Below are 12,354 nucleotides of genomic sequence, written 5' to 3' on the forward strand. Positions count from 1 at the left end.
TGTTATGTCAATCCTGCAGCTCACATTTTTAATTTTGGAAGATAGACCATTTTCCAAGATCACCAATGGAAGTATTAAACATGACCCAAGCTGACCTACTTCTCGCTCAGTCCAACCATTTTAACATCAACCTTCTATCACTTAGTTTCACTACAGTGAGCAAGCCATAAAAACAGGCAACTGTTATATCAAAAAAAATGCAAAGACCTCTTTTGACAAAAATATTTTAATTGCTGTTACAAATAATGTCTTTTACCTTTATATTGGTGGCACAGCCATGTTCTACCACATACAGATCTGCACCATCCATGGCTAAGCGTGTCATTGTGTACTTTAAGTCATCAGATGTTGGGCATGGCCCAGGGACACAGTTCATCTAAGGAAAAAAACAAAAACAAAAAAAACATCATAAACAACATCACAAACACTGGTACCTGTATGTTAAAACGGCGAGGAGGTCAAGAGATGAAATTCATGAATCATGCTTTATATATCTCAAGACTCCTTAGGTCTTTAAGTGACCGTCCATATGGATTCCAAGCGATATATATCAAAACTAGAATCCACGATAACATCTGTTTGCTCAGGCCACAAGAGTAAGAGCCATGGAAGCCATAAGCTGTTTAATTTAAGTCCCTCATCAGAGCACTGCTTCAACAACACAGAATAACAGGATGGCAATGTGCCAGGAGCATGATGAGAAGTCTGATCTTTGTCTCTTAAGGGAAATTGAAGTATGCCATTTGTCTCCTAACTGTCACTGTAGAAGTAAGAAGATATGCATGGCTCTTCTGGGTACTGTCTCTCAAGATAATTAATGTAGCACAAAAACATGGTGTAAATCCCCAGGAAAATTCAGATAGAATCGCTTTTCTTTCTCAAACATAATTAGCTATAATTTATCAAAGGGAGCAGCCTATCTGAGTACAAACTCCATATATCTTGGAGTCTAACATTAACGTTGGGTTTATCAAGTTTAAAAAAACCTATACAAATACAGTGAGTAATTAAGATGGATAAAAGGTTACCTTAGAGTCACAAAAACGACGGTCAATTCCATGTTGGCATATTATTACAGATTTTGGTCTTTCCAGTTCAAACTCACGGCACACTACATGAAACACAAAGGTCTGCCCCCATTCCAGAAGACTTGCAAGCTGTAAGCAAATAACATGTTGTCTAATAGTAAGTATGCAAAATGAACTTACAGTGTTCAACAGATTATTGAAAGAACATCACTAAAGGTTGGAAGGTTAGAAGGAGTAAAACCAAATAGAAGACCTCATCATAATATCCTGTCTTCATTATTTTGTTTAAACATAGCCTACTGCCCATTACTCAAGATTTATTTTTATGCATGCTAGAAGATGCAATTTTCTGTAGCTCTTCACATGCAGTGCATTGACATGAACCTAAACAATCCCTAAATTACATCTTAATCTAAGGAAACAGCTTTACTTTTAGGGTTAGACAGGCATTTCATTGCAAAGACGGAGATCATCTTATTTTTCCTCAAAAAAAAAGCCTCTAAATACTCTAATACCTTAAGGGTCCCTTCCAACTCAAATGATTCTATGAGTCTGTGCGGCTATAATTTAAATGTCATACCTCCTTGTATGTAAGTAACAAAGTTACATTCAGAAAGCGTAGCAGGAAACTGGCTAAACAGAATACTACTGAACCTCGCTGGACCTAGTAATTACCCAATTGTTGATTTAAATCTTTTATATAGTTAGCTTTTTCATAAAGGAAATGAATCATGACTGTCCAGCTCTATTATGAGAGGGAAATGGGTTTTCTTTGGCTAATCAAAGGAAAGGGGACTTTAAATCAGGAGCAATTTAATTGGAATTTAATATAGCTATGACTGTCCTCCACAAGATCTGTCGTCCTCCCTTTAGTAGTATACCTTCACAAATTCTTACAATACATCATGCTATGCAAGGAAAAAGCCAATGATCCTGAAACAGCAAATTCAAGTTCTGCTTCACATCAATGCTGACAACAAAAAAAAAACAAAATTAAAATCCTCTATGAAGTATTCAATTGAGAATCTGTACAAAGAAGAAAACTCTTAAGTTGTATCAAACATTTAAAAATGTTCCTTCAAGCTTAGAATATTTTGAATCAATTCAGTTTAAACTTGAAGCAACTAATGCTGGAGTAAATACCATAGCTAACCTAAATCAGTAGTACTAATTTGGGAAGTATCTCTACAAAAGCCTGTATGTGCAGCATGAGAACCTACCTGGAGCCTATTCTATAAATGTAATGCAATTGTCTGTAAGCCTTGTTTTGATTTTATATGCTTAAGGAAGTGCTTAAGCCTTGAAAATAACACTGATTTTGAGAAGAATATGAGGATGCAAAAGTGTCTTAAAAATCAAACTAACTACAGAATAAAATGGATATATTTTTCTCATGTTTCACAACACAGTGACAAAGGAACCTTTTCTAAGGATCTCATCGCCCACACCAGAAATAAATCTAAGCCACTACTACATAATGGAAAAATGAAGGCACAATAAATGGCAGAACTAAAAGGACTGATCACCGTGGAAGCAAACTACCTTTCAGTGGGACCAAGCATTAGAAGTTATGCAGCTACCAGCTACTCTTTTCAAGAGGCCTGCTCATTCTGCCTCCCCACAAATCATTTCAATTGTCTCCTACTTTAAAACTCGGCTTTGTCAATAGGTTTCTATGGAATGTCAAAACTTTATCTGCAAGGTATATTTTTTGCCAGTTGATGAACCTGATATCCTCCTTCCTGATAACATCCCTGCAAGCAAATGCCTATGTATCTGAATGTATCTTACATGTGGGGGATAACAAGCTGCCTTTCAGACTGTAACCATAAATGAGTACTTAATTTGTTCTTCCAAGATTGTTAACAAGTAGGAGTAATGAACTTGAATCTCCAGAATTCAGCATTGTAAAATGAAAGTGATTTTAGAGGAAGTCAAACACACTTTCACTAAGAATCCCTTTCTTGATTTTTTCAAATTGAGTTTTTCTTTCTGTTCTTTGTTACATAGCTTAGTTTATGGCTGAAAGGGTCAGAAAACACTGGATCTATTTACAGAGAAGTGTTACTTATTGTACAATCAAGCCACTTTAAGTACAAGTAGCTACTATGGTTAATTTTTTAATCAGTATTCAAGTATATTAACATACATAGACATAGCATGCATTTATACATATTATCATCAGTATTCACTGCTGATTTGTTCATATTTGGTAAATATCACTCTTTTAAATACTCATTTAACACTAGACATCTTGTCGTATCTAGGTGAATATCAGATGTGGCTCTGTTGGAATCTCCTATTTTTTCCATGTAAATGGTTAGATTCCTAACCTGTATACTTAAAGTTATTTAAGGCTGAGATCACACATTTCCTGGAGTTCACACTATACCAACTTTACAGGAAAGAAGGAAGTTAATACTTCACAGCGAACAGTTTCTAGATGATACCTGCGGTGCTGTAACTTTGGCAGTAAGACTTCCAGCCTGCACATCTATTAGCCACGCATATTCTAAAGTATCACTTCCAAGAGGCAAACCTTCTGCAGAAAACATCGCGTGGGCACGCAGCTGCAGACCTGACAGACTAATGTGGCCCTCTCGAAGGACTTCATCAGCTGCAGGTCTCTGTCAAGGACAAGGTAACAGTTAAGTAAACTACTAGTACTTGCAAAGATTGTATAATTAGAAAGTGCAAAAAACAAACAAACAAAACAAATCACAGTCAGATATTTCATATACACTCCCATTCACTCCTTAAATCCTGTTGACTTTTATACAGTTAGTCAGTCCCAAGACTTCGCAGCATTACGCATGCAACAACATATACATAAATCTCATGTGGGGAAGGAAACCTTATCTTTTAACCACTGGCAACCAACGTCAACTACCTTCCCTAAGGGATTTCCACTCTGCGACATCATCTCTTAAATAATACTTCAGTAAAATACAGACAATGGAAGACCACACTGGACAATGGAAGGGACCAAGGTTACAAAATAGATGACTTATGAAAGTCTGCTGCAATCAGCCAACAACTGAAAAATCAGTAAACAAAATCAGAGACTGTCCTCTAAATTGCATTTTTCATTGAAGAATTTCTTGCTTACCTAAAGCAAAGCTACTCAGCTGCAGATATGAGAATTCATATAAAATACTTGCAAAAATAATACTACTCCAACTGGCCAAAGAAGAAACCAAGAAGAAAAAAGCTGCACAGACATACTCTAGGAGCTTGTGATTACATCACAAGGTGCTTACAGGACCTGTGTGTAAGCTCAACAGGAGCTTACAGGAGGTAAGCTGTGATTTAAATCCAGTAAGTCAGCAGCAAAACTTTTCTTTCCTTTAGTTTGTTTCAACGTACTGTGTTGCCCAATTTGTTTCCCACCATCAGTAAACCCTTTGGAGCTGCTTAGTGAAGAAGAAACATGTCTTTATATATCACCCACAACCCACGACTCACTGTAGGAAGCTATTCCAAAACAACAGGAGGTTGGCCTAACTGGCATCAAAACCATAAAGCAATGGCACTTGCTCAGTTCTGTAGAGAGAAATTCTTATTCCACATACATTACAGCTGTGAACTTCATACTTCAAGGTTGAACTGTGAAGTATCAAGCAGGATTTTTGTGACACATAATATGAATAAGGGGTCAAAATAACCTTTTTTTTTTAACTGAAGTATGAATGTTTTCCATCATTAAATGCGAGGAATTCACACCAAGTGTTTCTAACACACACAAACCAATCAAATCTTTCTTTGCTATATTTTTAAAAACATGCCTTCTGGCGTGTCTGTCATTTAAACCAATAAAAATGCCCCACACAGAAGTCTTCATAGGAACCAACCACGGAATGAGGAGCAGCCAAAGGGAAAACAGCAAGAACAGCAGAAACTGCAGGAAAGAAAATCTGTAAATGAAAGAACAGCTGCAGAAGTGCCTCGCAGTGTCACCTAAACACCCTAACCTGAGGCAGCAGTAAGAACAAAACACAGGGAAATCAGCTGCAAGCTGAGACCCGTCATAGCCAAGGTGTGGTGCAATGTGCTGCACTGGCTGCAAGGTAACAGTGCTGCAAGCAGCTTCATTCCCCATACTCCCTCCTTTGCAGCTAGGAACTATTTTTGCTTTCACTTGATTGAAATCATTCTGGTTTTTATATTCAGTATGTCCCCGCTGATCTTTGGGATTCTGAAAGCGAGTAATAGAAAGCCTAACCAATTTTTACATGTATATATACACACAGGGGCTGGGGGTGGAAGGTTTAAAGTCTCAGGGCAATTAAATCACAACAAAAAAACCTACCGAAAAATCTCCCCAGAATTGAGGTTATGGCTGCAACCTCATCTCTACTTCCTTGTCCATACGTACTGTGATTAACTTACAGGTTGAAAAAACCTTGAAGAAATCACTGAGTGATTATTTTCCTAAATACAAGGCGATAGAAAAGCTTGGATTCCTCATAGAATAAAACCATCCCCGCACTCCACATCCCCTCAAAATAAAACCAAAACAATCGACCAAACAAACAGCAACAAAAAGACACCAAAGAAAACCTTTCAGCAGATGTGGTTACCCCGACTGAAAATTCTCACAACTTTTCTGACACACAGGCTTAATTACAGTTTCAAACAGTAATTCTCATTGCCTTCAGCTACACCTGAAGTGCCCATTTAAATGAGAAACAAGTCCAGCAATACAGATACTTTGCTTGAGAGACAAAGTTATAAAGGAAAGAGAATTGCCTGCCCTGTGTCATCCATATACCCAATTTAGGCAGCTGTCCCCAAAGACCATTGGATTAATCCTATTGAGATCATTCACTTGCAATTCCTGCAACTCCACACCACCACTTTTTCTCAGGTTACTACTACAGATAACTGCAGCCCAGCATGCTGCAATTCCACTTTCTCAACAGGAATATTTTCTTTGCTAATCAGAGCTTAAGATAACACTCTCAAAACACGAGGGCTAACATGGAACATCCTAAGATGCTGTTTAACTTCCTGTCAATGAGACAGTACATTATTTCTTGCAATTCCTTTATCTTTAAGTCAGTCTACAACCAGACGTCATATTTAAGGTACTTTTGTGCTTGTGCACTGGGTCCCAATCTGGAAAGTTTAAATAAGCATCAACCAATTCATTTCATTATCTTCTTGACATAGCAGAGAACAGAGGGACACACGTTTGTCTGTGTACAGCTAGAAGTATATGGTTTTCAAACACTGCAATATTATTTCTGGCAGCAATATATTTCAGGATACAGGGATTGAAAAACAATATAATCCGTAAGGCCCAGTTCAAGTACTGTGGTTTTAATGCAACCAGCGTGTGCATAAATAAAACAAGAACTGAAATAGTCACCAGCTCCACTGAGTACGGATAATTGCTTGTGCTAATGAATTTCCATCTAAAATTCTCAGTGAGCTAAATTTATGCATAGGGGCAATTTCTGAAAACTTCACTAATAATTACAGTAAAATAGTACTCAGCTAACTAATAAGCCACAAGTAATGCTTAATTTTGCCTCTAATTATTTTCATTGTACCCCCACCAGAGGAATATTACAGGTCTTGCCAGTATCTTAATTGTAAGCTAAAGATCCAGCTCTGTGATTTATACTAACAAAACGCATAGAAATGTGAAATATATAGTTATTCTATTTACTACCACTTGTCACTTTGCAGCTTGAAAAAGTGACACATCTCCATGCACTGCACCAAATTTACTTGAATCACTGCTTACAGTAGATTTTAAGACAAAAATCTTTAAAAAGATTCAGCAGTTCTAAGACCAGTCTGAATATTACTCCCAGTTTCCTGGAGAATCTTTTCAAGGAAGACTTAAATTAAATTAAGAGAACATACAATCTTTTACATGCCTTTCACTTCTTGCAAGCTGGAAAAACAAAGATTAAAAAATATATGTGCATCAAATTTTTCTTTCATATATGATTCAAAAGCCTTAAACTTTGTAACCGTTTTAGTATGAATTCTTTTGATACATACAATTTCCCCAACCCAGACACACACAACCAAACAAAATTGGCTAACTACCTGATAATTGTCGTTCAGAAACAGATTCACTGGAGACAGCACGAGTTGAAGCATTGTTTCTCTAAATCCTTTCTTCATCTCAAAGCACAACCTCTCCAAGAAAGCTGTAGGGCACTCAGGACCATCGGGACTACAATGCTAAAGTAAAAAATAATAATAATAAAAAAAATCAAACAGCTATTTCAGAATCTGAAAACGTACAACATTGTTGAAGTAGTTAGATTAGAAGCAAACCTGTAAGTAGTAAGTATGCTAGCTTGCCTTCAAGTTGATAATTAAAAAGAACTCTGTGCAACTTCAAAAATCTTGGAACAGTTACATAAACAGCAATTCAAATCCATCTGAGCGTACCCAAACCTTTATCTGGAATAGATTTCAAATTCTTGGGAATCCCTCACAATGCAGCTGCAACGAGCAGGATGTGTTATCGGGAGATAGCTTTGCTAGCAGAGAAATCATAATTGCCAATCAAAAAAAATGAACTACTGATCACAAAAACCCATCTTCTATTTTTTATTCAAAAAAAATCATTTATAAAATATCCAGCTCACATTTCAGATAAGCAAATCCAACCATGTCCCAAATTACTTTAGATAGCCACAATTTTGCTGAAGAGTACACATGCATTTTAAAAACACCTCCCTAACCTAACCTAACGTTCTAGGGAGTTACATTAAGCTCCAGATCACGCAACTGGAAAAAAAAATCCAAGCAACAAAGTACTTTAAAGATTCTAAAGCTCTTACCACTGGCAATCGCCCGTGCACTTTGTACAAATTAACAAGGACAGTAATATCCCACGGACGTAGAGTAAGAGGGTGGACTGGTTTGACTGAGCTTTCATTTTCCTTCTTTTCATTTTCTACTCCCACAGCTGTCCATCCAGAGCTCGAAGATGTTGACAGAGACAAAACAGGGCTTGAAATAACTTCTTCAAAATCAGTATACATGTCATCTTCTCCAAAATAGTTTTCCTAGGAAAATCAATTATTTGCAATGACTGCAGTGAAAACATTTTACAAAATTTTATGAAGGTTATTGCTAACCTCTTCCCCTTCCTGTAATTATTTGCCTGCTAAGACTTCTCCATTCTTTTCCAAACACAAATCTGTAGAGCAAGCAAGCAAAGAGGAAATGTACAACACAGAGAAAGCAAGCAATTGCAAAGTGCTCATGTCCTTGGAAAAAGGTCTGTGGGAAAAGACAGGCACATTATTAACCCTGACATGATGACACTCCTGGATATGTAATTTTATCATCTCACACCAAGTCTCCAAAGTATTTTTTCTGTTAATACACTACGCATGAACTAAGTACTGCTCAGTGCACAAAACAAAAAATTCACAGAAGTTGAGCAAAGTTAACTGGCTTTGGTTTTTAACGAAGTGAAAAGATAAAAGTCATTGTGAGGCATCTTGAAGGTTTTGTTGCTGCTGTTGTTTTATAAAGCAGATCCAGCAGAGGGTGCTAAGAACTCCAGTAACTTATTCTTGGTACTTCCTACCCGAACTTGTACATCATTCACTCTCAGTAGGTAGGACATCCCTAGGGAGCACAATGCACTATACTAAAAAGCTACCTCCAAAGAACAGAACACTTACGAAAAGTACACAAATCTCTCCCACATTTTACTTAAGAATGAGCATAAAATAAAAAGCACACCACCATCAATCTACTACAAGATGCTATCAGTACAGCTGGACAAAAAGATGTAAACACTGATAAAAATAATAATTAAACAAAATACAAGCATCTCATAGTTAGCTAATAAAAATGACATGTTCATTCACCTCTGCCTTTGTCGTAACAAGGCTGGGTGATGTAGGTAGGAAGAAATTCAATCATTGTGAGCCACCCTGAAGACCACTAACAGAAGAAGACTTGAAATAAGCAACACATGCTAGCATATTAAAGCGTGACAGAGTAACATCAAGGCAAGACAAAAAACTCTTCCTAAATATTTCCTGAAGTAGCTTTTTAATTTAAAATTTATTCTCACATCCTTTCCCTCTATGACCCCAACTGCAGAAATTTCCAACAACCTGATTAAAACAAAAACCAATCAGGATACTCTGCAGAACTTAACATGCCCTAAAGGCACAAATTCTGATACATCTTTGCATAAAGGTAGCTGTTAATGTACACTCCAGTCAAAGATGCATTTTTATGATACTACATATTTACATGCACAACATCACAAAAGAAAAACTATGCTGATACAAGTCTACTTCTGTTTTGTAAGCCTTCTTATAAGGCTGTGCCAACTGTATTCAATCCAGCCATGTCATATCATCAAACCAAGCCATGCCAAACTAGTCCTTATGAAAGGACTAAATTCACATATTCTGCAGAATTCTGTTTCCAAAAAATTACTTCCCTTTCCAACATGTGGTCATCCATAAACATTGTGAGCTGTGTTTCTATGCTTACCTTTATAGATAGAAAGGCTTTAAGCAGTGGTCCATACAGGGTTATCTGGGAATCTGGAGAGAGTTCCAGTTCCACATGGAGCTTATCTGGGGGCAGCTCTGCAGGGTCGAGGGGAAGGCGGGTCGAAGCAGTGGGAGATGAAATCACACTCTCAGATGTCTTCTGTGATGGCCTTAGCACAGATAGCATTGTTTCTTCCATTTCTGACACTTGGGAGAAAATGAAAACAGATTTTGATTATGTTAGCTTTCTACCGGACAAAATTATAAAAATATGGAAGCGTAATTAACATACAACTTCTTACAGCTTTCTAATTTGGATTCTATAACTATGTTAATATACCTATGCTACAGAACAGATTTCTCCTAGCTAGTCATCATGAGAATACAGTAAAATACAGAATATTTTTGTCAACACGAATTATGCAAGAGAAAAACAAGCCCACAAGTTACAAAAAAAAAAAAAAAAACAATTTATTTATCTTGTTTTTCAAGTTAAACAAAGACCTGCTTTTATTTCAGTGTAGCAGATTTCCCACAACCACATAGCTAGTGCAGAGTAAACAGAAGTGAATAAACAGAAATACTGCAGAAGTTGTATTAAAAATCTGTTCTGAACCAACGACTCTGTATGCTACAATTTCCTCTCAAACTCAATTACTCTGGTAGCAAAACAGTCCTGAAATTCAAATTCTATTTCTTCTTTTTACTTGGAGCTAAGGAGAAGCGTATTGTCTTTTTTAAGTGAGGAAAGACCAAGAAAAGGAAGTGAAGAACTCAAAATCATTTTGGGTTGTAAATGAGATTGCTGAAAAGCAAGGAGCTTTACAGGGAAATCATAGAAAATTTTGTTCTGGGTGGAGTTAAGAGTTCAGGTGCTAGTTTAAATGGGAGAATCGGCACATAAAGAACTACAGTGAGTACACATGTGTCCAGAAAACTACCTTCAAGGCTTTAACCTATCATTATTGCCTATGATACTTGTTCAGTGCTTGCTTTATATTATATCAGTTAGCTAAATGCCACAATGAGAAGACCACTTATTTGGAAATGGCACTTCTTTATTATATGACATATTTGTTTCTTAGAGATTTAAAGCGTTTTATCAGTTGACTCAAAGGAAATACCAATGGTTATTACTCTAACAAACACACTGTGTCAGCATCACAGCTCAAATCCAACTGTGGAAGTGAACTCAACTTCATTAATTGAAGGATATTCCATCGAACAAAGCTGTAGGTGCAACTACCTGTGTATATAGAAGTGTCCAAATCCAGGCTGAACCGTTATGATTACAAGTAAATGCTTTCAAATCTGAAGTATGCAAATTTGACACGAACTTACAGAGTCCCAAAACAACACATGGTGAATATCTGCACGATGGACCTTATTTATCCAGTTCCGCACTCAAAAATTTGATTTCTTCTAGATTTGCATTACTGGAAGTCAAAACCTAAAAATCTTATTCAGAATCATGCCTTCAAACACCTGTTCATTGAGGCTTAGACAAATAAGTCCTCATTACTGTCACTCTACTGCCCCTCCTTCCATAGTTCTTCTCTTTATCCTCAACCTGAAAGACTTCCAAATAACCTCATATCATCTTGCATACCTCCTTCTGCACTTAAAGTACTTGAGCACAGAGACAAAATTAGGGTATTTTGTAACTGTTTTTGCAAGCATATACATATATTTCACATTTAGAACTTTAAAATTTGAAAATTCTTACTTAGAAATTCTTGTTAGACTCATTAGTCTAACATTCCAACCAATCTGCCCTGGTTCACTTTACCAGCATGATTTTCAAATGCACAAAGGTAAGCCTATGTCACTGTAACTCATACAAATATAGTGTATCTAAACATTAAAATGATAGGAAAAAGTCACAATATCACAAGGAAAAAGGTTTAGAAAGGCTGCAAAACATAGTACTGCCAAAAATACTGTATTTCACATTATTTAAACTAAATGATATTTTACTTCAGATAACAACTCATTTAAGAAATCCACTGTTGTGGATAAGGAGAAATTAACTATAGATATTATCTTTTTTTTCCACAGGGAATTTGGATATTTTCTGAAATCTTGAATTGAAAAAAATGTTGTCAGGTTTGAAATGAAAAAAGAAAGCAGTTCAGTTTAAAATGGATTTCTGCAAATTAAAGAAGTTAGAGCCAACACGATCACAGCACTTCCTGAAATGAAATATACTGAGAAAAAAAACAGATTTGCACTTACAGGATTGTTTTAACTGCTCATCTGCCTTTTGAGGATAAATTGGGTGCCACGAGTAGTCAATCGTAAACACAACACACGGGACTGTCCAGCATTCAACCCATCCAGCCCTTTCAAAAAGAAATATTTGTAGCACAAGCTTTGTCATATATGTTCCATTAACATACTACATTGCTTTTCCACAAAGAAAATAAGTAAATATAAAAAGCCAATATACATAAACATAAATCAAAACTAGACTCACTCTTCCTGAGTAATGTTCCTCCACTTGGGTTTGCCTGTTTTCTGACCACTTGGACATTCACCAGAAATGCAAGATTCAGGATTTATTTTATTCGGTTGACAATCTTTCACCAACATAAAAAGAGAATATTTGCTAGGATGACAATCTGGTAGATACAAATGAAGATCAACATCTTCTCCCTAAAATCAAAGATTAATAACGTGGAAGTATATTTGCATTCATTTTCTGCATAATGCTCATTTTATTTACATGCTCACTCGTACCACCACCTTCACAAAGATGATGACAAGGTGATGCACAATGTCTCAGTCTTTACACGACTGCTGACCACAGCTCCCACCAATTTGTTATAATA

The 12,354-nt window shown here is 36.5% G+C and overlaps 1 protein-coding gene across 13 annotated transcripts in view; it reads right to left on the reverse strand.

Moving 5' to 3' along the window:
• KIAA1109 (transmembrane protein KIAA1109 homolog) overlaps nt 1-12,354 on the reverse strand; it is a 109,280-nt gene that overhangs the window by 65,091 nt on the left and 31,835 nt on the right. For all 13 annotated transcript variants that reach the window (XM_004941216.5, XM_004941213.5, XM_015276377.4 and 10 more), the window contains exons 17-24: nt 12,000-12,178; nt 11,759-11,865; nt 9,522-9,730; nt 7,838-8,065; nt 7,092-7,229; nt 3,479-3,655; nt 1,029-1,157; nt 257-376 (exon numbers count right to left, since the gene is read on the reverse strand). In XM_004941216.5, coding sequence (XP_004941273.2) covers nt 257-376; nt 1,029-1,157; nt 3,479-3,655; nt 7,092-7,229; nt 7,838-8,065; nt 9,522-9,730; nt 11,759-11,865; nt 12,000-12,178 — 1,287 coding nt within the window. The remainder of the gene's footprint in view (nt 1-256; nt 377-1,028; nt 1,158-3,478; nt 3,656-7,091; nt 7,230-7,837; nt 8,066-9,521; nt 9,731-11,758; nt 11,866-11,999; nt 12,179-12,354) is intronic.

The sequence above is a fragment of the Gallus gallus genome, chromosome 4 (assembly GCF_016699485.2).
Source record: "Gallus gallus isolate bGalGal1 chromosome 4, bGalGal1.mat.broiler.GRCg7b, whole genome shotgun sequence".
Lineage (NCBI taxonomy): Eukaryota > Metazoa > Chordata > Aves > Galliformes > Phasianidae > Gallus > Gallus gallus.